The following is a 23,437-nucleotide window of genomic DNA, read 5'->3' as shown; positions in this document are numbered from 1 at the left end:
ATTCTGTTTCTGCTTTAAGGGAAATATTCTATTTTTCTTAAATTTGCAAAAATTCATTGTAGTCTTCGCTCTGACATATTTTTTAAATACTTTAGAATCAAAGTTTGGTTGTACAAACACATATACTTAAATTTGCACGAAAAAGTCATACTTAACAGTATGTGGTCAGAGGGGGCAGGGGGTAGGCGGGTAGGGGCACAAATAGTTACAGTAGTAGTTTTCAAGGTATATACCCATAAAGTTTTATATTTTAGCCCAAATTCAGACACCTTGCTTAGATCTCTCTGTAAGAATCCAGTGAAGCATTACCCTATGCTACTGAGGAGTAATATGTGCCATCCATATGATTATGTACGGAATTTGCAATGAAATCTCTTAGCTAGGAAATACTTTAACGTGGATGATACAGAAGACCATTCTGAGGATTTTATTATAGATAATACTGTCTTTTGAAGACACTAGTCACTATTCAGACATAACAGTGAGGTAAAAACTATTTTACCTATTAAATAAAACTATTATCACCTCTTCTGTGTTGAGTTTCGATTTTGCATCATTAGTAGGGCTCGAGACTTGAAACAAGAAGTTTGCTGAGATGCCAAAGTCAATTAAGTGCATTTGTTAAAAGTCCCATCGGGAAATCTGTTCCCTTCATCCAGTGTTCTGGCACCAGCATCTGTTTGGAAAGCACTCTTATCTCCTCCGTGCCCCAGAGGTCCTCTCCAAACCAAACTACCTTCCTCTGGAGACCAGCATTTGAGAGAGGTTCGGTTCCCAGGAGCAGTAAAGGTGCCCTGCCTGCCTGCCCTGGGGCCTGTGCCTGCCCCCGGGGCTGGGGCTCAGCAAATGGGTCTGAGAGCCATGGCAACTGGAGCACCACTGAAGGGGCCCCTTTGAGCAAGTGGTTCCAGTTCTGTTGTGCTAGCACGCAAATAAGAGTCTAATTTTAGGAATGGGAATGAAAAATATCCCACTCCTGTAATTTGGTGACAGTGTGGCCTCACACTGCATGGGGAAGAGGCAGGGCCAGTCCAGAGCATTTCTGAACAAAGGGAAAGAACCTATTACTGTTGCCAGAAGTGCCCGGGGAGGGGGCACAGGAGCTAAAGAAACTGAGTAGTTCACTTCCATGGCAACCACCCCAGGTCCCTGATCAAGTCTCTGAAAAGCTCCCTCTGTCCTGTGCTGATGCAGATCACGGTGCTCAGGGCAGAGAGGGGCGGATTCTCTCTGGCGCGCATGGATTTCTCCCGGGTGCTTTTGCTTTTTTGCTGTGGAGATACTTATGGTTGTTCCCCTTTCTCCTTTGCACATTTTTCTGACTTTGTTTTGCAAGTCACTTTTGTCTTATGGGACCATAAATATATGGCTGATATAGGGCTTGAATTGCTCTAAAAAAGTAGCAGAGGGAATGCTTCCCAGGATACTTAAAGCAAGTGGTGGTGTTCTTTGTTATTTTCATGGAAATTACCTTTCTTGGCCCTCCTGAGGAGTAATATGTGCCAAAAATTTTTTTTTTTCATGGATAGGAATTCTATGTTGCACAACCTGAGTAGAATCTGGATGTTACTGATAAGAGAAAAAAAGTTAAACCCATTAAGGATTTAAATGGACTCCACCGGAGGAATCGTGCGTGTGGATTCCCATTTTCTCTAAATCGCCATGATTTATATAATTAAAGGAAAAAAAAGACAGCTTTTAGGTATAGTTCTATAGAGTTTTCAGAGGATAGGTGGGAGCTACCCCAGTGGTGTGGGTGTAGTGGAATAGAAGAGACAAATAGATTTGGAAAATAGATTTGTGGGGGAAAGGTCATGCTGGAGAACCTAAATAAATAGAGACTGGATTAAGGGAAAAGTTAAAGTCTTTTAGAGAAAATATCAAAGAGTAAAATTAATAGGGTAATGTCTAAGGTGACATGGAAGGCTCTCATGGTGAGGAGATGTACAACATCGTCTGTGTTTCCCCTCATGCTTGAGGGCTTGTGTTTGAGGATCCGATACGTGATAAGAAGTCTTCATTCTAAAGAGAGAAAATAGGTGAGTTGCAATGCATAGAAAATATAATTATAGCACTTATTAAACTTATTACTTAGAATTATTGAATTTAAAAGTTATTACGGACATTGGTATCAATAATGTTTAACAGTGTTGCCTTTTGTATATCTACACTGGCATGTTAGTAATTCTATCACTAGTGGATGTTAAATTGTTTTTTTGTTTGTTTTTTATTTGTAGTAGCCATAAAAATAGCAGCATTCCTGTTACTTGTCCTTGGCAGAATTTGTCACACACAAAAAATGATGAGACTTTGAGCATCAAGGTTTGCTGTGTAGTCATCTCACTAGAATCACAGATGTATGAATGAGAAGTAATATGGAGGAATTTTGAGATGGAACTATAAGAGACATTAATGGTGCTTTGTCAAAATGGTTTTCTACACTTTTTTGCTTTTTTTAAAAAAATCAAAAGTAAAGTCAAAACTTAAAAAGATAAATGTGAAGCAGTCCTTTTCTAATAGGGTAAGGAATAGAAAGTGGAAAATCTTGGGTAGTGTTTGATATCAGAATTAAATGTAAATTCTATCGCACAGCCCATTCAATCTCCATTCCCTGCTGGAGGTCACTACCTCCATGGCTGATGTATCTAAAGCAGCATTTAAACCACGCGTTCTCTTCTTCATTCTGGTTCAAACCTTTCCTACAGTGGCGTTAGGCATTTTTCATGTAAAAGTGCTTCTAGTTTCTTTGCTATAAGCCTGTGCAAAGTGAAGATGCTTCTAACATATAAGAAACTAAAGTTGGTGCCTCTTGATAATTGGTAATTACCTATATCCTCTAAATATAAAGTAGACAAACATAAGTGTATTATAGGCAGTAGTTATATTGCCTAAATCTATATATATAATGAGCCAGGGTCCGTAAAGTCCAAAACCACTGAACGAACGACTGAACACCAGAAGTCAGTCCTGCAGTCAGTGCTGTGTCGCTGCGGCAACCCAGCACTGACTGCCTCAGGGGCTGTGGATCAGGCCCGGTGAGAGAAGCAGGGTCTGATCTGCAGCCTCCATGGCAACTGTTGATCAGCCCTTGCCTCTCTTTCTCTCCAGGCCTCACCAGCAGCCCCAGGGGCTGCTGATCAGCCCCGCCCCTCTGATCAGGCCCAAGGATAGGCCTGGAGACGCTGACTGGCATAGAATCCGACCAATCAGAACCAAATCTGGGTGAACTGTGAGGAGCCAATGGCTGCCTAGGAGGCGGAGCTTTTGACACTGGCATAGAAACCGACCAATCAGAACCTAATCTGGGTGAACTGCAAAGGCAGAACCTGAAGTGGGGGCTGAGGAGGGGTTTTAAGGGCAACAGCTGTTTGGTGTAAGGTGTAAGCGGTTCAATTTTTTAATGACTGGTTTTGACAGTATAGTGCATATGTTCTATCCATATAGTACATAGGGATTATGTATTTTTATTTGCCAAGAGCATCTCCTCCTGCTTAAAAAGGCTCCCCGCCCCCCATTTAAGCAATCTTATCCTATATAATCTATTCTAATAAAAGGGTAATATGCTAATTAGACCGAGTTGACTGGCCATCTTCTGGACGTCCAGCTTCCTCCAGACAAAGCCATTGTGGTGGGGGCCAAGGAAGAGGCAGTTAGGGGCGATCAGGCTGTCAGGGAAGGGCAGTTGGGGGCGAGATCAGGCCGTCAGGGGAGGGCAGTTGGGGGCGAGATCAGGCCAGCAGGGGAGGGAGGTTGGGGGCGAGATCAGGCAGGCAGGAGAGGGCAGTTGGGGGTGAGATCGGGCAGGCAGAGGCAGTTAGGGGTGATCAGGCCGGTAGGGGAGAGCAGTTAGGGGTGAGATCAGGCAGGCAGGGGTGGGCAGTTAGGGGCAATCAGGCAGGCAGGCAGAGGGGTTAGGGGCGATCAGACAGGCAGGTGAGCGGTTAGGAGCCAGCGGTCCCAGATTGCGAGAGGGATGTCTGAATGCCCACAGGGATTGGGACATCCCCCAGGGTGTCCCTGATTGGAGAGGGTGCATGAATTTCATACACTGGGCCACTAGTATAAATATATTATATATAAAAGATGTAATGTAGACAGATAATTATATGCTTGGAAAAATAAGGCTGTTTAAATTTCTCAGTGATTTGAGATTTTATTAAATTATATTTAAAAGGCTATTATTGTGTGAAAAATAAGCAAAATATAACTGTCATTTTAGAATGCAGACATAGTCAGCAGTGACTTTGGACTGCTGGTAACCAGTGTTAGAGGAGGCCCTGTGACATGCTGGGGCAGACGCTGGTGGAGATCAGCGGCCCTGGGTGGTGGCGGATTAGCTGCCGGGCCAGGATGCCTCTGACCTCTGTGTGGCCCCTGTGCCTTGACTAAAGGAGAGAGTTGTCCTAGGTGATGTGGCAGCTCTCAGTTCTGTAATCCATGACTCTGTCTGGAGAAAGTCTGTGTTCATATGTGATGTCCACACAAGATAGGGGTGCCCCTTTTTATTTTGATGTAAAATTTCTTAAAACTACAACGTAATACCATACTTGGTCTTTCATTTACAGCTGCTGATTTATGTCATTGTGGGTTATTCTACCTCCTTGGGTTCTGATGTTAATAAAACCTCATCCGATAGCTATTACATTTATTTAAACCCCATACAGCCGGGGTTTTATATCTTTGAGATTGATATCACATCAAATATGTGTATAGTGGAGCTCACGCACTAGTCTTAAGCCATGTTAGCTTTTGTGTGTTTTGAGAGATAATGTGCATCCTTTTAAGGTTTATTTTTATTCATTATATAAAATTATGTGTAATGAACAGAAAGGCACTAGTTTTCCCGACCAGTATACTTATCTAAGAATAAAATGAGTGTGATAAGTCCTTATGGCTTTCTCTTTGGTCAGGTGCTTTATTGGTAAGTGTGGTTCTTTCCGGTCCTGAATAGTCTGAGCCCAAGGATAAATGAAAGCTTAGGGCCGTGTCTTATCCCCCATGCAAAGTTCCCAGGTCCCAGAATGAGGGGGGTCTTTACTGAAGAACAGATAGAGAAACATGTGGAGGCTGAGTTGGTTCTCTCCAGTGGTAGAGAGGCGCTCACGGGAAGCACATGTGGAATATTGTCATTGCCTGTGGCTCTTTGCTCTGACATGGTCTCTGCGGTATCCTACATGCATCCTGGAGCTGGACTTTCAATCCAGTCCGTAAACACAGTATTTCAGAGAGCCCAAAATTATGAAGTCTTGCTACTTTTTTAAAAGGAAATGCCTTTTAAAGATCCCCTGAACTTAGGATATTTTCTTCTGAGTACATAAACTAATGTAAACAATTTTTTAAAATGACATGTAAAAATATTTCAAATGATTTCATGTAATGAATGGAGACATGACATTTCAGAGAGAGAAAAAGTTAAATTATGAGAGAATAGCAGTACAGGACATGTTAGAAAATTAACTTATTTACCTCTATACCGAAAGAATGTATAGTCTTTATTTTAAAATGTAATATATTTTTCAGTAATTCCATTCAGAGATAAGCCAAAATAAATTACTGTAAGAAAAAAAAAAAGACATGAGTTGGCATACATTAATTGTTACATTGACTAAACTGAGAATAACAAAAGAGTGCCTGCATATAAATCGAAGTCTTTACTTGTGATACACAGAAGGAACAATGTCCGGAAGAAGAAAATATTTTTTTCCAAAGGATTTCTGATTTATTGGATTCATCCTGTAGACTAAAGCATCTGAAATAATAGCCAGCAAGAAGTGGGCTCAGCCTTTCTTTAGGTGTTGTGGATGACATAGAAAATGAAAGAGGAAGCGTAGGTGCCCTGGGAGACGGTGACCAGGGCTGCTTTTACAGTTTATATGGAGCGTTTATATAGTATCTTTCAGATTGCGGGCCACTGAGCCTGTATAACCTGGTAGCATGGTAACCTAAGGAGCTAATTAAAGTAGGTGTAGAGAAACAGTATGAAGAAAGAGCATCTGAAATACAGGCTTTGTCTTAATTGTTTTATAACTTAGGGGCCTTTGGTGGCTAAGTAATCATGCTTAGTAAGAGAAAGATTTGCAGGGGTGGGCAATGTCCGGCCCGAGAGCCATGTAAGGTCTGGGAAATCATTTGGTCTGGCCCTGCCAAGGAGGCATCAGGGGTGAGTTAATTAAATGTTTAACCAAATACAGCAGGCTAATTTTTAAGATGATAATTTTGGATGGCCCGCGAATGATATAAATATCCAAATGGCCCTTGGCAGAAAAAAGGTTCCCACCTCTGATTTGGGTTTATGAGTTTATTCTAAAAATTTTACAAAGTAGTTCCTGTATCAATAAGCAGTGGAGTATTTTGATAAGCAACCCATGCATATTTGTAAATGTGGCATTAGGGGAAGTAATGGTAGCTTGTGTTTACTTAGGCCACACCAGTGCAGATTGGTGAAACAGATGGAATCTGTTCTCTCAACCCAGTCAGCTTACCTTTGGGATGACCTATATACCCTCCTCAAGAATATACTAAGTCTGGTCCTCACTTGGGCTGTTGACTGGCTGCTGCAGTGATGTCTAGCCCCCGTAGCTCCCAACATTCTCTGGGCTGAGACAACCCCAACTATGCACGGGTTCTACCTTGCTCTACGTCCAAAGCCTGTAGAGAAAGTACTTCATACCACAGGGTTCTAGTGTTAAGTTCAGAAATGGAGGTGAGAAGGAAGTGTTACTATTAGTAAAGAGACAGTCAATTCAAAGACTGTTCCTCTGTTTTAAAAGTGCTCCATTATCCTTGATGACAGTGTATTTACCTGGTCTAATTCTTTCCTTTGGGAGAACTTCGTGTCCTCAAACTTCTCAGTACCTCAAACATCTGTGATTGCAGAAGTGCTCAATTGAGACACACAAATGATAGCAAGCCCTGTTTCAGAATTTTATCCTCTTTGAGATTTTTGGAGTTTGCATGATATAGGTTAACAGAGTAGAAGCAACTTTTGAACTATCATTTTTTTTAAAGAGAAAAATGAAAGAATAAGGAGGCAGCTAACCTACTTGCTTAAAACTCTTAGACTAATTATTATTTTAGTAGTTCATCTAGCTCCGTGATTTTCAACCAGTGTGCTGCATGAATTTTTAAAACATGCAATACCTGACTATTTAGTCAGGGGCACTGATCTCTTTTCCCTCAGACTGTCAAAAAAATGACACAACCAACACAATAGCCATCCAGTGTGAATGCCCTGACTTGAACCATGAATATATAGGTCATATATGGTCATGTTGCATAAGATGATTGTGTCCGATTGGTTAATTCTTGGTATCAGAAATCCTTATTTACAAGTATAGGCACCTGATTTTTTAAAGTTACTTTAGAACAAAAAGGGTAAGTAATTACTATTATTACTTTGTAATCATCAAATATATATATATATATATATATATATATATATATATATATATATATATATATATTGTCAGATTGGCAAAATATATATATTTTGGTGTGCTGCATAATTTCAGTGATAGTTTATGTGTGCCAGGAGATGAAAAGTTGAAAATCGCTGATCTAGCTGTTGCTCTTAGCAGTTATATTAGAAAAAAAAAGAATGAATATAGAAATGTAAGGATCACCGAAGAAATGTAAATCTGATTCAAATGTAGTATAGCAAATAAAGGATGTGGTACTCTCTTTTCTTCACCCAAAACGCCTCACTTGCAACAGAACAACTTTGGAGGCAGAAGTTCTAACGTTTGATAGATAACAAATAGCAAGACTGGGGCCAGATGAAGCCATCCCCGACTCACATACTCTAAGAGCTGGCTCTTGGACAGGAGGCTTTTCAATAGCCAAGATGTGTCAGCTGTTCTGACACCCAAGGCAGGTGTGTCATCATGCCAACTGAGGGGTTTTTAAATGTATTTAAACATTTTCATACACTAGGAATTTAATATACACAACTATAGAAATTCCATTTTTTAAAAAGCATAAAATGTACACTCAGAAACAAATCTCAATTCCAGTGAATTTATCCACAAATAATTGTGTGGGAATGATGGGTCTTTATACTTTTGGGTGCCACGCTTCCGCTGGGTGCCAAAGGTTAGCAGAAACTACGGTTAGAATTTGGATGTCATCTTCTGGCAAAGAGTTTTAGACAAAGGATGCTTCAGCAACTTTGCATTTTGAACATGGTTATTTTGTTTGGGACCAGCCTCACTGACTTTCCACTCCCTGTTCCTACCCCACTCCTATTTCATTATGTGGTTCCTTGACCTGCCAAACTCACATGCTTTTGTCAGTGAGTTCTGCAAATGGTAAGATAGCTGGTGATGGCAGCGAGGTTCCCTGCCAGCGTAGGAGGACTTTGGAGAGGTCTAAGCCTTGAGCCTCTAAATGGTCACTTGTGAAGAAGGTGGCTCATGTGGCTGTTGGGCATCCACTTTTTTTGAGGAGGAGGATTTTCTTGGTTAGGGAAACCAGTTATCCTGTCTTTGGCACTTGAGAATGAGATCAAGATCGGCCTGAGAGCAGGTAAGGGCAGCTGCCACTCCAGTGTTTTCCACTTAAAATAAGTACCCTGCACAGGATCTTGATAGTAACAGAGTTCTTCAGAATCAGTCATGAGAATAGGATAAGACATCTCTCCATTCTGGGTGGTTTCTCAGGGTATAAATTGATGCCATAGAAATTTTAATAAGTAATAAGTAGGATGTTAGGAATAAATAAGAATTTAATTGGTTTTTAAACCAGTAGAAAATGCTTGATGTTAGCAGACTGATCTTTAATACCTTTTGCCTTAAGAAATGACACATTTTATTTCAGATGTATCTTTTGTTAATTTTGTTTGAGGACATCAATCCTACTTGTTTTAAGTGTTCAGAGTCTTAAGTCTTTAGGACACAAGGAGAGACACAGCAGGCCATGAAAAGGATAATGTCCAATTCTTTTATTTTTACATGCTCTTCTTTCTTTCAAATGATGGGGTGGATGTTTGTTTTTGTCACAAGCTCTGACTGCAACCTGAGTATCAGCTGAGGTCCTGGCTATGGGCCCCTGGCCCCTGTGGGTATCACTGACTTGTAGGTGAGAGAATGTCTACTAATGGGCAGAGGTGAGATTTGTGTCCAGCTTTTGTTATCACTGGTCTAACAATTCTTTTTTTCTGAAACCTGTCATGTGGCAAGTGTGTTTCTGTAGAAGCAAGATAGCTATGAAAACAGCACCACCATCCAAAGCAAACCTCTGGTGTGGTATCTTTGGGTTCTGAATTTGGAATTAGCCAAGAAACTCGGTTTAGTTTCTAGTCCATCTGTTTTGCTCTTCACTGGGAGATTTCGTCGCTCTAAAGATTTTCTCAGCATGGGAAGATTTCATCCTTTTATCAGTCTTCAGGATGTTTCTAGCCCTTAGATAAATAACACAGGGAAGAATATTTGTCTAATCGCTATCTTTAAGCCGCTTGCTTCCTTCTCCAGAATCTTCCAGACCATTGCCATCTGCAGTGACCTTCTCATCCTCTCTACCAGGGGTTGGCACTTTTTTGGCAAAAGGCCCAATAGCATTTTCAAAGTTGTGAACCACATGGTGCTGCAACTTTTCATGTCAGCAATTGTAGCATGAGAACAGCTGAAAATAGCCACAGAGAATATCTATGTGAATGTGTGTGACTGTGTTCTAATAAAACTTTATTTCCACAACCGGTGAAAGGGGCTGGATTTAACTCTGCAAGTAGTTTGCTGACCCCTGCTCCACACTAGAATAATTTGTCAATGTGTTTTTTAATTGGGGTCTCTCCTATTGTTACATAAATTTTCATTTGTTCATAATGAATTTATTATTTACATGTCCTTTTTTCAATAAGTGTATTTTATTTTTTCATTGGTTTAAGTTCCTTTGTCCTATCATCCCCAAACCTGCCCTAACTTATCAGTATCTTTGAAATGTGTTGTGATGGAACCAGAGGAATCATTGAGCAAGAGGCAAAGGCATTTTTTCCTCACAAACCACTTAGCTTTGGGATAAAAATTTGTTGGAGATGAAGATGCTTGCATTTGACTTGAAAAGGCGAGTCCTCCCCTACAGGAAGGACAATACTTGGTGTGGCTCTACCAGCTAGACACATAGCACTTTTCTGAAACACAGAGGAATGGTTACCAAAGCTATGCGTTAGTGAGTGATTGATTCTATTGCTTTTGTGTCCTGGCTGTTCTTGCGTCTAGAGAGATTGCTGCTTAGATAACGTGGGGCAGGCTTGTCTCTAAAATAGACACCACATGGCTGGCGGCTCGGGAAGAACATGAATTTCTATAGAGTCCTTCAAAGACGAGTGAAATTCTAAATCCATGTTTATCAGGGAATGAGGAGGAAATCAATTTCCAGCTTAGGCAGAGGTCAGCAATCAATCACTCTTGTAATGAGGGCATTTTGTGAAAGAGTGAGAAGTCAGGAGATTATTGGTAAGAATTAAGTGAATGGTGTTTTTCAGGTCCTTTTCTGTGATCTTTGTCCATCTGTGGTTTTGATGATGGTGTAGGCGTGCGTGGAAAGGAAGGAGAGGAAGAGCCTTACCTGCAAGGTGCTTAGGGGAGCGCGGAGGAGAACAAAGGCTCGTTCCTGTGTCCAGCGTGTTTCCTGGGCGTCAGGCTGGGACCTGAGGAAAAGCAAGAAGGATCCTCACTTGTCTTTTTGTCTTTGTCACTAGGACTGACGGACACCAGAAGAGCCAAGGGGTAGAAGAGAGCTTGAAAAGGGCCAAAGGTGTTCGCAGTGCTTTGGCGGGGACTGATAGCAAAGCTCCTATAGCAATTACTGTTCCGAGCGCCTTGCAATCAAGTCTATTAGTCACCCTTCACCGCCGCCACATGAGGCTAATTGATAGGCCTCTCCATTTCAGCACTGAGGACAAGTGACTTGCTGAGGGTCAGGAAGTGAGTAGCTTATGGAGCTCATTAGTCTCTGGGTCATTTTTCTCTTGAATAGGCAACATACTTTCTTTTTAAGACATCTCTAGGCAGCCTTAACAACTTTTTTTTTTTTTACTGGTTAACCTGGTTGTTTTCCAGGATAATACTATTGCAAACATTTCTAATTTTAAAAAAAAAGTTTCTTTTTAAAATCTGCCTTTCCTAAAGTTTTACAGTGTCAGTTTTCAGAAGTTCTTAGTCAGCTTTTTGGAAAATTTTAGCTGTGCATTTTAAAGTTTAGTCAGGTCCTTTGTTTGGATAACGGACTCAGAATACTGGCCCTGCTATTACTCTTAAGTCCTTCACCCAGAAACTTCAGGAAAGCAAAAAATTTTAACCGGGCAGACTTGGTTTGTGCCATTAGCTGTGGTCAAAGTTTACGTGGAGGGACTAGGTAGAGCTATTTTGAATTTCAGTTATTTATGCGATCTTTCATCCCCAGAATCTAGGCTAGGCAAAAGCAGTGACCTCACTATTTGAAATGAAAAGTTTTTACATTTATCATTAGATGGGTACAGGGATATTCATTCAATGGGAAGTGATTCGTGGGCTTCCACTGCTTTTCTTAGTAACCCAAGAACCTGAACAAATATGGAATGAGAGGAGGAAGTCTCGGCCATTCATTTACTATTTTACCCCGCAAGTACTTTTTATGTCTCTTATGTACAGATACTGTTTTAGATAATAGCTATATAGCCTTGAATAAGAAATTTATGCAGCTTATATTTTAGTAGGTGGATCATTATTTAAAAAAGCAAAAATAGGTAATGCCTGGGAGTGATAATCACTATGAAGAAAACAGAAGCAGGGTAGAAAATCGGAGTGACAGGGCCTTTTGCATGGAGTTAGAACCCTCCCCCACCCTGAGGAAGGGACATCTGAGGGGACGTGAGGGAAGAAAGCAATATGGCTAGGAAAGGGCATTCCAGGCAGCTAGAACAGCAAGGGCAAAGCTCTAGGTAGGAATAAACTAGTCATGTTTGAGGAAACAGGAGCAAGACGGCTAGTGTGGCTGGCACAGCAAGTGAGGAGGAGAGTAACCAGAGATGAAGTTAGGCAGGCAGGGAACAAGACCCTGTGGGCTCGTTGACCAAGGTCAAGTGTTGGGATTTGAGTCTGACTTGATGGAAAGCCATAGAAGGAATGGGGCAAGGTTGTGGTATCATCTGTTAACATTGCAAAGGTCGCCACAATGCTGGGTAGAGAAGGAGGCAGTGCGAGAGCAGGGACAGAGGGACACTCTCCAGGGAGCTAGCTTGGTTGACTCAGGGCTGACAGTGGCTGGAACTAAGAGGAAGGGTGGAGATGGTGAGGAGAGGCACTGGATTCACAATACAGACGTGGAGCCCAGGGTGCTCCGTGACAGGCTGGATGGGGACTATACGGGAAAGGGACCCCGTGTGGCTTCATGAGGTGGGCACTGAGGAACTGGAGGAACTGTTCCCATAGACTGTGCAGGGCATGGCAGCCCCGGGGTGAGGTGGCTCTAGGAAGAATGAAGGGTGACTCCTTGGATTTTGAGCTAAGCAACTGAATGATAGGTGGTGCTGTGTGCTGAGACGGGAGGACTGGGAGAACAGCTTTGGGGGGGCGGGGGAATCAAGCTGTTTGGGGCATGGTAAATGTGAGATGTTGGCCGTCTCCGAGGAGATGTTACATACGGAGTTAGATAGGTACATCTGGACCTCAGAGGAGTGTTCAGGGTTAGAGGTAAAATTGTGGAAGAAAAAATGGCTAATGGACTGAATTGGGACTTCCTGTGAGAATATTGAGAAAACGAAGAGGTTTGTGGACTGTGCCCTGGGAAACTGAGATTTAAAGATGGGGCAGGGGTGCAGTGCAAGCGGAAAGGAGCGGCGCATTTAACATTTTTAATCTTTCATATTTTGTGGGTGAGTTTTGAACTTCCTTTCTATGCTAATGCTACAAAGTTGTTTTATGTTTTATTTTAACTCTCTAGTAGGTCCTAGACATCCTTTTTGAGCATTATTTACCAAATGAGCATATATAAGTTTGAATCTGAAAATTGCATTTTCCATCATAAATTATTTGTTGGTGACTTAAACCTATTTTTAAGTCACTTTCTTTCTTCCTTCCTAGTAAGAAAACAGGGCTCATGCTTTCCCCACGCTTCCTGTGTGCTGTTCTCACTGGTGGGAGACTCCATTTCTCCCGCTGGCGACTGTCTTGCTGCCACGTATGCAGAGGCTACCCTGTCCACATCAGTTGGCCATGGGGGTTTTTATAAGCTGCCAAGTGCAGGGTCATTGTGTACGTGCCAAGACAGAGCTCCCAGCAAATGGCCTAGGAAGTGCAGGCTGACAAGCGGCTGTGCTTACTTGTGTTAGCAACATGTCTCCCCTTGTATGAAGCTGTCCCTCTGTCCACCTCATATCTTGACCTTCCTGTTTTGTGGGGGAGCTTTGTGTACTGGAAGAGTCCTTGGTGAAACTGAAGACCCTTCCTGTGCTAAAGCCAGGGCAGCAACCACCACCTTACCAGGGAGCATTTTGTAGTCAACTTGGCAAGCATGCATCTTACATGGCTGTTTAGTCCCAAGGGCGCAAGCTCTGTGCATGTCTTCCACTGGGCTCTGAGGGAGTGCTGAGGTACTTAACACAAGCACCAATCGACTCTGCTTTGCAATTCGAATGCAGTGTTTGTTAGCAGGACTTTTTTGCTTTTGTGTCTACACTGGCAATTCAGTTCTGTGCCTTCTTAGTCCTACTCATGCACCCTCCTTCCCCTCATCTCCTTTTTCTATAAGACCAAGACCTAAAAGTATGCACATGTGTGGTAAACTTGTACTACTGATTGTCAACCTGATTGTTAAGCCATTTAGATGTACCCTTCTTTTTCCTCTGCACATTTCAGTGCTCCTCACTGGGAGTTGTGTGGTTAATAGGAGGCTAGAATTAAGCACAGAGCTCATTACTGGAGGCAGAAAGTGCGCACATCCGATTGTCTGCATTTCCTAGCTATTGTTCAGCTATTGTTCACCGGGCCCTCACTGTTCTTTGCCTGCTGTCACTCTGGCTACAGAGACGCTGGGTGGGTGCTGCCTTCGCCCTCTCAGGCTATTAATTCTCTCCTTCCTGGGCTGGCCCTCTCTAATTCTTGTAAAAAGGCTAATCTCTGTAATTACTGTCATTTTTTTTTCTTAGAACCATAGATATCTTCAAGCTTTACCTGCCCTCACTGATATTACAAAATTACTTTCCTTCCAAGAACATTACATTGTTTGGTCAGATGATATTTTCATCATGGCATGAGGGTAAAGTTATTACAATTGAAATAGTTTGCACTCTTATGAGTCAGAAGAAACCCATTTGTGTGGGTATCCATGAAAAAGATGATTTGGGGCTTCATACATTGTTAATTCCCTCTTTGATCTTGATTTTAAAATCTGATGAAAGAGTTAGGTATATTACTTTTCCTGGCACTTCCGACCCTGGTCAATAGCATGACCATTTATTTAGCTGGTACCCAGCCAGAAAGCTGGGGGCCATTCTGGATTCCTCTTTCAACCTCATTGCCTACATTCAGATACACATTAGGGCTCATCCTGTCTTTTAATCCATTGATATCCTTTTCATTCTTCCTGCTGTTGTCCAGTGTACACCATGAGTAATCATTTTTCACTTGAACTTCTTTGTTAATACCCTAATTGGACTTCATCTCAGCTAGTCTTGTCCCATCCAAATTATTCTCCACATTGCTAGAGTGATCTATAAAACTGAAATCGGGTCTTACCACCGCTCATGCCTCAGTTTAGAATGAATTTCAAAGCCATCTGACTCCTGCCTTTCATGTCAGCCTCCGTCCTGCTACTCTTGTCCCTCACATTCTAGGCTCAAGTTCCTCTGAACTGCTTCCATCTCCCTGAACAAGACAACTGTCTAAAATCCAGGTTCTCTGAATGGAAACTCCTTACCACCACTCCTGTGACTCCATAGACTTCAATCTTAGCTGTTGTTTGGCAACATGAATGAGTGAGTGAATAAATATTGCCTCTGATTTCCTTAGCTGGTTAACATCTGGATACTTATGGGTTGGTCTACCCTTAAGGAAGTAGAGAATTATATCCCTTTTGATACGTATTTTTTTATTTTCACCATTTGATGTTTGCCATTTGGATGGGATTCAGTACATACTTTGGATGTCCCCGTGATAAAGTCTATTTCTGCTTTTGGTCTGTACCATCTCATGATCATTTCAGTTAGTGTTGTAACATATTTAACATATAGCTTTAGAAATAGGTGGAAGTGATTCAAGATTTTCAGAGTAGATTTATTTTACTAGAATAATGGTAACTGACTAATGAGAGGGGGACATGGTGGGAATTTAATTTGTGTGGACCTGCCAAAAATGGAACCTCACAAAAATGTCAGTGTCACATATTTCCGGCCATTTTAGTGCTCTAGAAGTGTGTTGTAGTTACTTGACAAATAGTTGGGAACCTACTAATTACCAAGTATATAGGCACACAAGTAAAGCATTTATACAACTATTTTTGAGATGACAGAGGAAAAGTCACAGATTGGTTTTGATAATCCGTTGACATGTTAACTTTATTGAGCAGATAGGGTGCTAGTCATCCTGATTACAGAGATAGGAAGTCAGGTGCAATGACCTTGGGGAGCTCCACAATATATATAATATTACAGCAAAATGTGAGAGGCCTTAGAGCTGTGTTATGAAAGGGTCTTGTCAGCTCACATGGTCGAGGTGACTACACCCATCTGTTAAATAATGAAAAGTAAAGTTTATGTGATCCTGACTCACTCCTCAGTGGAACCATGAGCGAAGCGAGTTCTTTAGACACCTACTCCAGGACGAGAGAGAGAGAGAATGAACATGAATGAGCAGGAACTAGAGGTAAGACAGTGACTTCCTGGATCACACTAGTAGGGGACAAGAAAAGCACGGGGTCTGGAAAAGTCTCACTGGAACCCAAACCCGAAGAGAAAGAGGAACAGGAAATAGACTATTCTCTTGATAAAATAACTGGAGCCTATTGTATTTCATTTATGTCATGACTCACAGTATTTCAAAGTGAGCTGTCAATAACTTTCAACATATTCCTTAGGCTACTTTGTAATATCCCAAGTTTCAAAATCCTTGGGATGTTGTTACAGATGCAATGTTTTGTAAGTGTCGCCGCCACGCCACGCTGCTGGCTGTAGTGACTAACACTCTCCTCTGATCCTCCCGAGACCCTGGGCCACCCCAACCATCCTCATCTTCCCAGGGTGCCCTGGTCTCCTTGAAGGCCCTGGAGCTGCGTGATGAGCACACAGAACAGGAGGAGACCTTTAGGGCCTAAACAAAAAGAAAGAAATCATCATGTAGTGTAAATGACTGAGAATAGTACCAGGCCCACAGTTAGTGTCTTGATGGGTATTAACGCGTAGTGGGAGCTCATATTAGCCAGCCTTAGTAATCTTCTAATGGACCGCATTTAGGAGAGTCCTAACATGTAACAGGAGCTTAGCAATTGAGAGCTGTTATGACTAAGATATGTTCTCAGGAGTCTTCCACCCACTGAGGAGACAAACATGTGCCAGACTGCAGCCCTTAGCCTCCTGGGAAGGAGAGAATGGTCACTGTTCTGATCCAGATTTCTGTCTCTCTGGTGTGCCTCTGCCTGTCACACAATGCTCTCACCTGCTCGGAGCTGTTGTTTCATGGGTCAGGGCCCTCATTTCTATTTCCTGGCAATTTTATTCTTTCCTGGTGTGTCTGCCTAAAGTTAAGTGCAGAATCTTTACCTGTTGCAAACCACCTTCTGCCAATTTTATTCTCTGTGGGATGGTGTCTGGGTTTTCATGGGGGCAGCGTGCTGGATCTGGTGTCTGGGTTTTCATGGGGGCAGCGTGCTGGATCTCTCCACTCGGAGAGCAATCTGTTCTTTGGACCACTGCCCTGTACCTGCCCGTTTTGTATTCTGGTTCTGCTGGCATTGTTGCAGTAGAGTGTTTTGGATATTTTTTAATTCTATTCCTTTTGTTAAAAAGAGTAATTTCCTATTCGGAGGTGGAAAGATGGATCTCTTTATACTTAGACCACAGGAGGGCTGAAGCTTAGAGAGTTTTCTTTGAAATCACTAAGAGCTCCAAATCCTGTGGGCCGCTTGTCCTCATATGCAAAATCTGCTACGGAGCCATCAACAGAAATTTTGCTTTGCAGTTTTCCGACATCAGGCTTTCTCAGCTTCAGCACTCGTGCCATTAGGGCCTGGATAATTCCTTGTGCGGACTCCTGTGCTGCCAGGTATGCAGCAGCATCCTGGGCCTCTACCCCCTAAATGCCCACAGAAACCTCACGGTGACAGCTAAAAATGTCCCCCCCTGGGGGGCCAAATCACCCCAAGAACTGCTGCTCAAATAATAAACATCTGAATATAAATTGACAAAGAACTTATAAAATGTGTAGCAAATACAGAGCAGCGATTTTCAACCTGTATGCTGCAAAAATTTTGAAAACATGCAATACCTGACTATTTAGTCAGGGGCACTGACCTTTTCCCCCTTAGATTGTCAAATAAAAACATGACAACAGCCAACACCTGATTATACCTATTTTTCTTTTGATCAGATCTGCAAAAAATATTTTTGTGTGTGCGCCGCAGAATTTTAGTAATTAGTTTATGTGTGCCATGAGAGTAAAAAGGTTGAAAATCATTGTTATAGAGTGCTTAATGTGGGCTAGGCACTGTTGTAAGAGCTCTTTTCATATAAGTAGCCTCACTCAGAGAGGTAGGTATTATTATACCATATTACCCACATTTTACAGATGAGGAAACTGAGGCACAGAGAGGTCATGTACTTGCTAAGTGCCAGATCAAGAATCTGAACCTAGGCAGTGTGGCCTTGGAGTCAATGAGCTGGACTTACTGTGCTGCTCGCTCAACAAACCTTGGAATAGATACCCACCTCACATAGCATGGGGTATTACCTCTCGTAGGTGCTCAGCAAAAATGATTTTAATGAATGAATATCTACAAATCCAGGAAATTATTTAATGTCTTAAATCAGTATTGAGTAAATTCAGACTCTCTAATTAAATAAAAACTAAACTTTTCTTTGAATACAATCAACTATTCTCTATTAGAGCAAAGCAGAAAGTCTTTTAGCATTTCTAAGCCCATTTGCAGGAATCTTTTGGAAGAAGTTTGTCAAGGTGACCTTTAAAGTCTCTTATCTGGGCTTTGATTTGTGTGGTACTGCAGTTCTGCAAAATGTCAGAATGAAGATTGGTAAAATGGAACAAAATATTATTTGCCTGATGAGATTACACAAACCATCCGTGATTGCCCTATGCTAAGGAAATACTGAATTCCTCCTCTCTCTTAAACTAGGTATGTATTCTGATGAGGTATAGTTTGACCTACCTTCAGGGCTTATAAAAAATTAAACATCTTTAACTAACAGGAAACCACTTTAGCCGATCAATTTTCAGACTTCCATAGTTGGCTTCCTATAATAGATAAGAGGGCTGGGCTCTAAAGTTTCTTACAAGTGCACTTGTCTGATCTATATCGAAATGGGAAGCCTGCATTTTACATAATAAAATGTAAAGACAGTACTGTCATTCTTGTTAAAGATTTTTTTAATGTGTACTCTGGAAGGCAAAAGAATGGAAACTTCCAAAGTATTAATTAAAACAATGTTACTAAAATAGCCAGAAGACAACTTATTCACAATAGCTTCATCTTATCAGTTCTCTTAAAAGTCATATTACGAATTGTAATTATTTTACGCAGCGAGACTATGAGTAATACATTTTTTTAAAAAATCTGAATGGCTTCATTTTTTCTTAATTTTTAAGAAGTCACTGATTTTAAGGACAATATTAGAAAATGTCCTAAACCTCACTTTTCATGGAAGATTTTTCAGAAATGCTGTGTTACAAGGGATAGCAGAACCAAACATTTATCTTTTTCAGTGGTACGAAGGGATAACTCTTGTTCCCTATCCAGGCTGTTTGCTCACACCACAGAATTCACGGTTTCTATAATGAGTACTTGCCTCTGGGTAAGTAACCTGTCATTTACCTCCCACACAGTCTTGATGCAGAGCATTACTTTGCTGTCATTTAGGATGGACTGTCCTGATACCTACAATAATGTGTGGATTACTTTACCTGTATAGAAAGTGGCTAATGAGTATTCAGATTCCTATGGAATGGTAGGGTTATTCAAGTATTTTTTCATGAATGTAGAATTTTTAAAAACTGCAGAAAACAAAGCTAAGCAAAATGGGATTACTCAGAAAATAGAAAGTGACTTTAAGGTTGTTTGAAATTGTTCTCCCAATTGATGGCCAGCATCTGGGTTTCCACTGTTTTGAGTTCCAAAGTTGCCAACAACAATTCCAAGCACCGAGTTACAGGAGGCTTACTCTGTTTTATGAAGCTGTCTTCAGAAAATAGTGTGATTGGTAATTGTAGAGCTTGCAAAGAGCTAAGCCTTCATTAGTACATAAATACCATTCAAGTATAGTTTACTTGAAGGTCAAAAATGATGGCCGGTCCAGGACAGACTTTTCCAAGACCAGAATTTTAAAAAACAAACAAAAATTATGTTGCCCACATGAGTAGAAAGTCACTACTTCTGATTCCAAAAGAGTACCTTTTCCTTTAAAATGGTTATATCACCAAGTAGTTTATTCTTTCACAAACTGGCTCACGTATATTGTCCCCTCTTAGGAAATTAATAGTACTATGCACTCCACATATAATGTTTAAAAAGGACCTTTTATATTTTATCTGCTTTGTGAAAGTGGGAAAATATTGTACACTGTCTACATAGTAACTGAATGGCTGTTCTTTCCAGCTGATTCTAAATGGTAATAGGTGTTACCTTAGATTTCATGTTATAATAAATTTTGTTGCAATGGAGAGGCATTGGGGTTCAGTCTTACTATACATTATGGAATGTGACAAAAGGAATTCTTAAGTTTTACCCAGTTGTTGAATCAGAAAAACCTAAGGTCTGAGAGATGTGGAAGTCACGGAGAGAACCAAATCCTGAAGAGAACTCATTTGTGAAATACTGCATTAAGCATAAGAATCGTCCCAGAAATCAAACTATGCCAGTTGGGGTGGGAGGTGAATTTTAAGCCATCAATCATATTATAAATTACTGGATTTAATTCTTCTGATGGTGAAAACAAAGTAGACACTGACATATGAAATTATTGCAAAAGAGCAGTGTTCAAATCAGTGTTGCTCTGTTGAAATGATCATTATGGTTCAAGTGCAAATATGTAATTTTCTCATGTGAGGAATATGTGTGACTTATTTAATAGATAATTGCTACTATTTCATAGATTCAGGGAAGAGTTTGTGACAACTACTGATCATCATTGCTACTCATTTCTTTATTCAGCCTCCAAAAGTTAAAGGGTGAAAATTAGACCAGTATTATCACAGAAGAGCACCTACTTCTAGGAAAATAAATTGATGAGAACTAAAAAAAAGTTATTATTTTTTTGTCTCCTAAAATTAAATATGTAGACACTGAAATCTGGGGACTATTTTGTGAATTTCCCATATTTTATTTTTAAAATGTTGCTATTCTTTAGGACATAGCATTCTTAAAGGTTTTAGTGAAAGTTGGCAGGAAGGAGAAATTAAGTTCAAATAAGTTCATTTTGGTTCTGATCATTTTTAGTAGAATTACAGTTTGGCCATGGAAAAAACTGGAATTTAAGGACATCTTTTTCTTTTTATTTTAGTTACGTGATATCTCTAGTTCCAACTAGTACAGAAATTTAGGGAATCAACTTGATTATTTGACATTTTGACAACTGTGAATATGTCCCATGAAAAACAGTTACTATGATGCAGTAGTGACCCCTTAGCTCATACGTACAGGGTGCAGCAAAAGTGGGTTTATAGTTGTGAATACATGAAAGTTTATTGTTGTTTGTATGGAAAATACAGTAATTAATACAACTGTAGACCTACTATTGCCCCACCCTGCATTTTTTAAATGTTCAGGAATTTTGTTGAGAATTTGATGCAGCATCAGTTTTTGAGTATTGTTAAATATATCCATCCAACTTGTGTTCTGCACAAAAGGGTGTCATGCTCCCAAATGCATTTCAAATAATTTCTGTTAAGTTCTGAAGTTACACTGCTTTAAATACTTGGAAGACTTATGGCACTTCTGTTTCTCACAAGTAAAACCCACAAAATAAACTTGTCTATGTAGCTTCAATTTTTTAAATTTTTAATCTTCTACCACTTTTTGATACTTTGAGAACTAGTTAAAACTTTACCAAAATCTATTTTAAAAATCAGTATTAGCTCTAATACACAGACTTCAGTTTATGTTCACTTTTTCCCTGGTCACAGGTGCATGTTACAGCTTGCCATTGTGGTCATTGTGGTGCATTTCATTACGCTTCTTGTTCTATCTGCTTTCTTGAGACTTGGGAAACAGTATTTTTCTGAGTGATTGTACTATATTGTTCCAAATATAAGGCCACCCAGAATAGAAGGCAACCTCCAACTAGAAACAGCTCAAATATGGAGAAAGGCTGGGGGCCCAGAGCCCGGCGGGTCTTGCAGTGGTGGCAAGGGTGCCGAGGAATAGGACGCTGCCTGCCCACTCTCCCGGTGAGTGAAGACAAGCCAGCTGCTGCATTTGCTTGTGTGTAACCCAGGTGGCTTGTGCTGCTCGAGGAAAGTTATGCTGGGGGTAGAGAACAGTCTGTGTACATGAAAGAAAGTTGCTGTGGGTGTAAGTCTGGGGAGGGACGCTGGGAGTCGTCTTTCATCTCCTACACACTCATCTCTAGTGTTTTCCCCCTGAACTTGAGGGTGAAAGTTGAGTGACTGGAGAACAAAGGTAGCCTGCACCTTCGTGAAAAGGCGGTTAAGAGTTCAGTGGCCATGAAAATGAACTCTTAAACACCAGCCCAGGAAATTATCCCATGCCCTTTCCAGTTGGCTGCTGCCCCGGGAGACAGTGGTGCACTGTGTGGATCACATGTACCTTGAAAACAAGCCTCCCTGAAACGGGAAGTCACGTGTCTAATTTCATTCAGGTTTTCCTCTTTTTAAATTCCTTGTATCCTGAGCCAGCCGTGTTACAATTTAAATGGGCTCAATCTTATTAAAATATGTTTCACTGAGTAGCACATTTAAAAAAATACTTCAGTGAACACATAGTCAACTTTGTATTGATTGAACCTAGATAATTCTCCAAATTTTGGTCTCATTCTCCTGAGCACATATAAATTTGACCTTTTGTTTCATAGGAACTAAATGAGACGTGATAGAATGAGTTGCTTGATTCTGTTACCATCTAGAAACCTGTTTGTGTACCACCTTACCAGGCACTTGGCTACCTTTGTGGCTTCACAAAAACCACCTAAATCATGACTCTTGAACCTTCCTGTGATTATTAGTCCATCGCTCACAAAGTGGATTTGAACTTTAATCCCCCAATGATACATTTCCCCCTATGGTAGTCTTTATTATTATTATCCTATTATTTAAAGAAACTTCTTTAATAAAATATTTGTTTTTCTGAATAGATAAGGGTAGAACAGGACTCTCCTTAATTTTAAACAATGCTAAATTAGAGGATTTGTGGTAAGGGAAGCTATCACTGATTCTAGAAATTTTCTTAAACCAAAATGGCCTGAAAGATGGAGGTCCCATTCCAAAGCAAAAAACATGCAAGGATTGATATACCTTCCAGTTTGCCAGGTCTGGGAAGGGAACCTTTGAAAGAGAAGGACTGGGAGGAGAGTAGCCCAGAGCGGGAAGGAATATTGCCAGTCAAGCCAGATTACCAGTCAGAAGACAGACAAAACTGCAGTGGTGGGTCCTAAATGAGAGGCTTGAAGTGAACTCTGTGTACCTCAGAAGCCTTTTCACACGAGTTCATGAGCGTGGTGACAGCAGGGAAAGAAAACGGTGGGGGACTAGAGCTTCCTTTCTAATTCCTTTGTTTTGGAAACATTTGATCTCTTCAGAAGAGGAGGATGTCCAAAATGTGGTGATGGAGTTGGAGGGAGGGTGTGCCCCATGAGCCAACTTCAAATAGTTTCCCTTTTATTATTTGTATCGGGTACCATGCCTGATTTGGTCTGAAGTACAAATCTAGGAAAACATATCTTATAAATGTTTTTCCCCAGAGAGGGTTGGGGCTATTATAATTGGTTGCCCTGTGTCATCACCTGCTATTAATTTAGTCATTCGTAGCAATGAAGGACAGAAACTGGGGAGGTCACCTAAATGTCACATCTATGGCTGTTTCTCCCTGTTGGCTAGTGAGGGTTGGGCAGGACCTGATGTGTTTCCATAACTCTGAGCACGGAAAAGCACACGGTCTCCGTTGGCTTGTGAGGTGGTGGGGATAGCCTTCAACGAGGTAAGCAGTGACAGCGACGCGGAAGAGAGAACATATTCCAAATTGCATGCATAATAATTTTTGTAAAAATCAATGGGAATTGTCAATTTCT

At 40.9% G+C, this 23,437-nt stretch overlaps 1 protein-coding gene across 1 annotated transcript in view; it reads left to right on the top strand.

The window, feature by feature from the left end:
* The window catches only part of CCDC85A (coiled-coil domain containing 85A), a 161,399-nt gene that overhangs the window by 127,006 nt on the left and 10,956 nt on the right, over nt 1-23,437 (top strand). Inside the window, 1 exon segment of the mRNA XM_006083315.3 lies at nt 21,447-21,581. Coding sequence (XP_006083377.1) covers nt 21,447-21,581 — 135 coding nt within the window.

The sequence above is a fragment of the Myotis lucifugus genome, unplaced genomic scaffold (assembly GCF_000147115.1).
Source record: "Myotis lucifugus unplaced genomic scaffold, Myoluc2.0 scaffold_6, whole genome shotgun sequence".
Classification (NCBI taxonomy): Eukaryota; Metazoa; Chordata; class Mammalia; order Chiroptera; family Vespertilionidae; genus Myotis; species Myotis lucifugus.
Note: the sequence above shows the minus strand (reverse complement) of the source record. Positions and strands in the feature narration are given on the sequence as shown.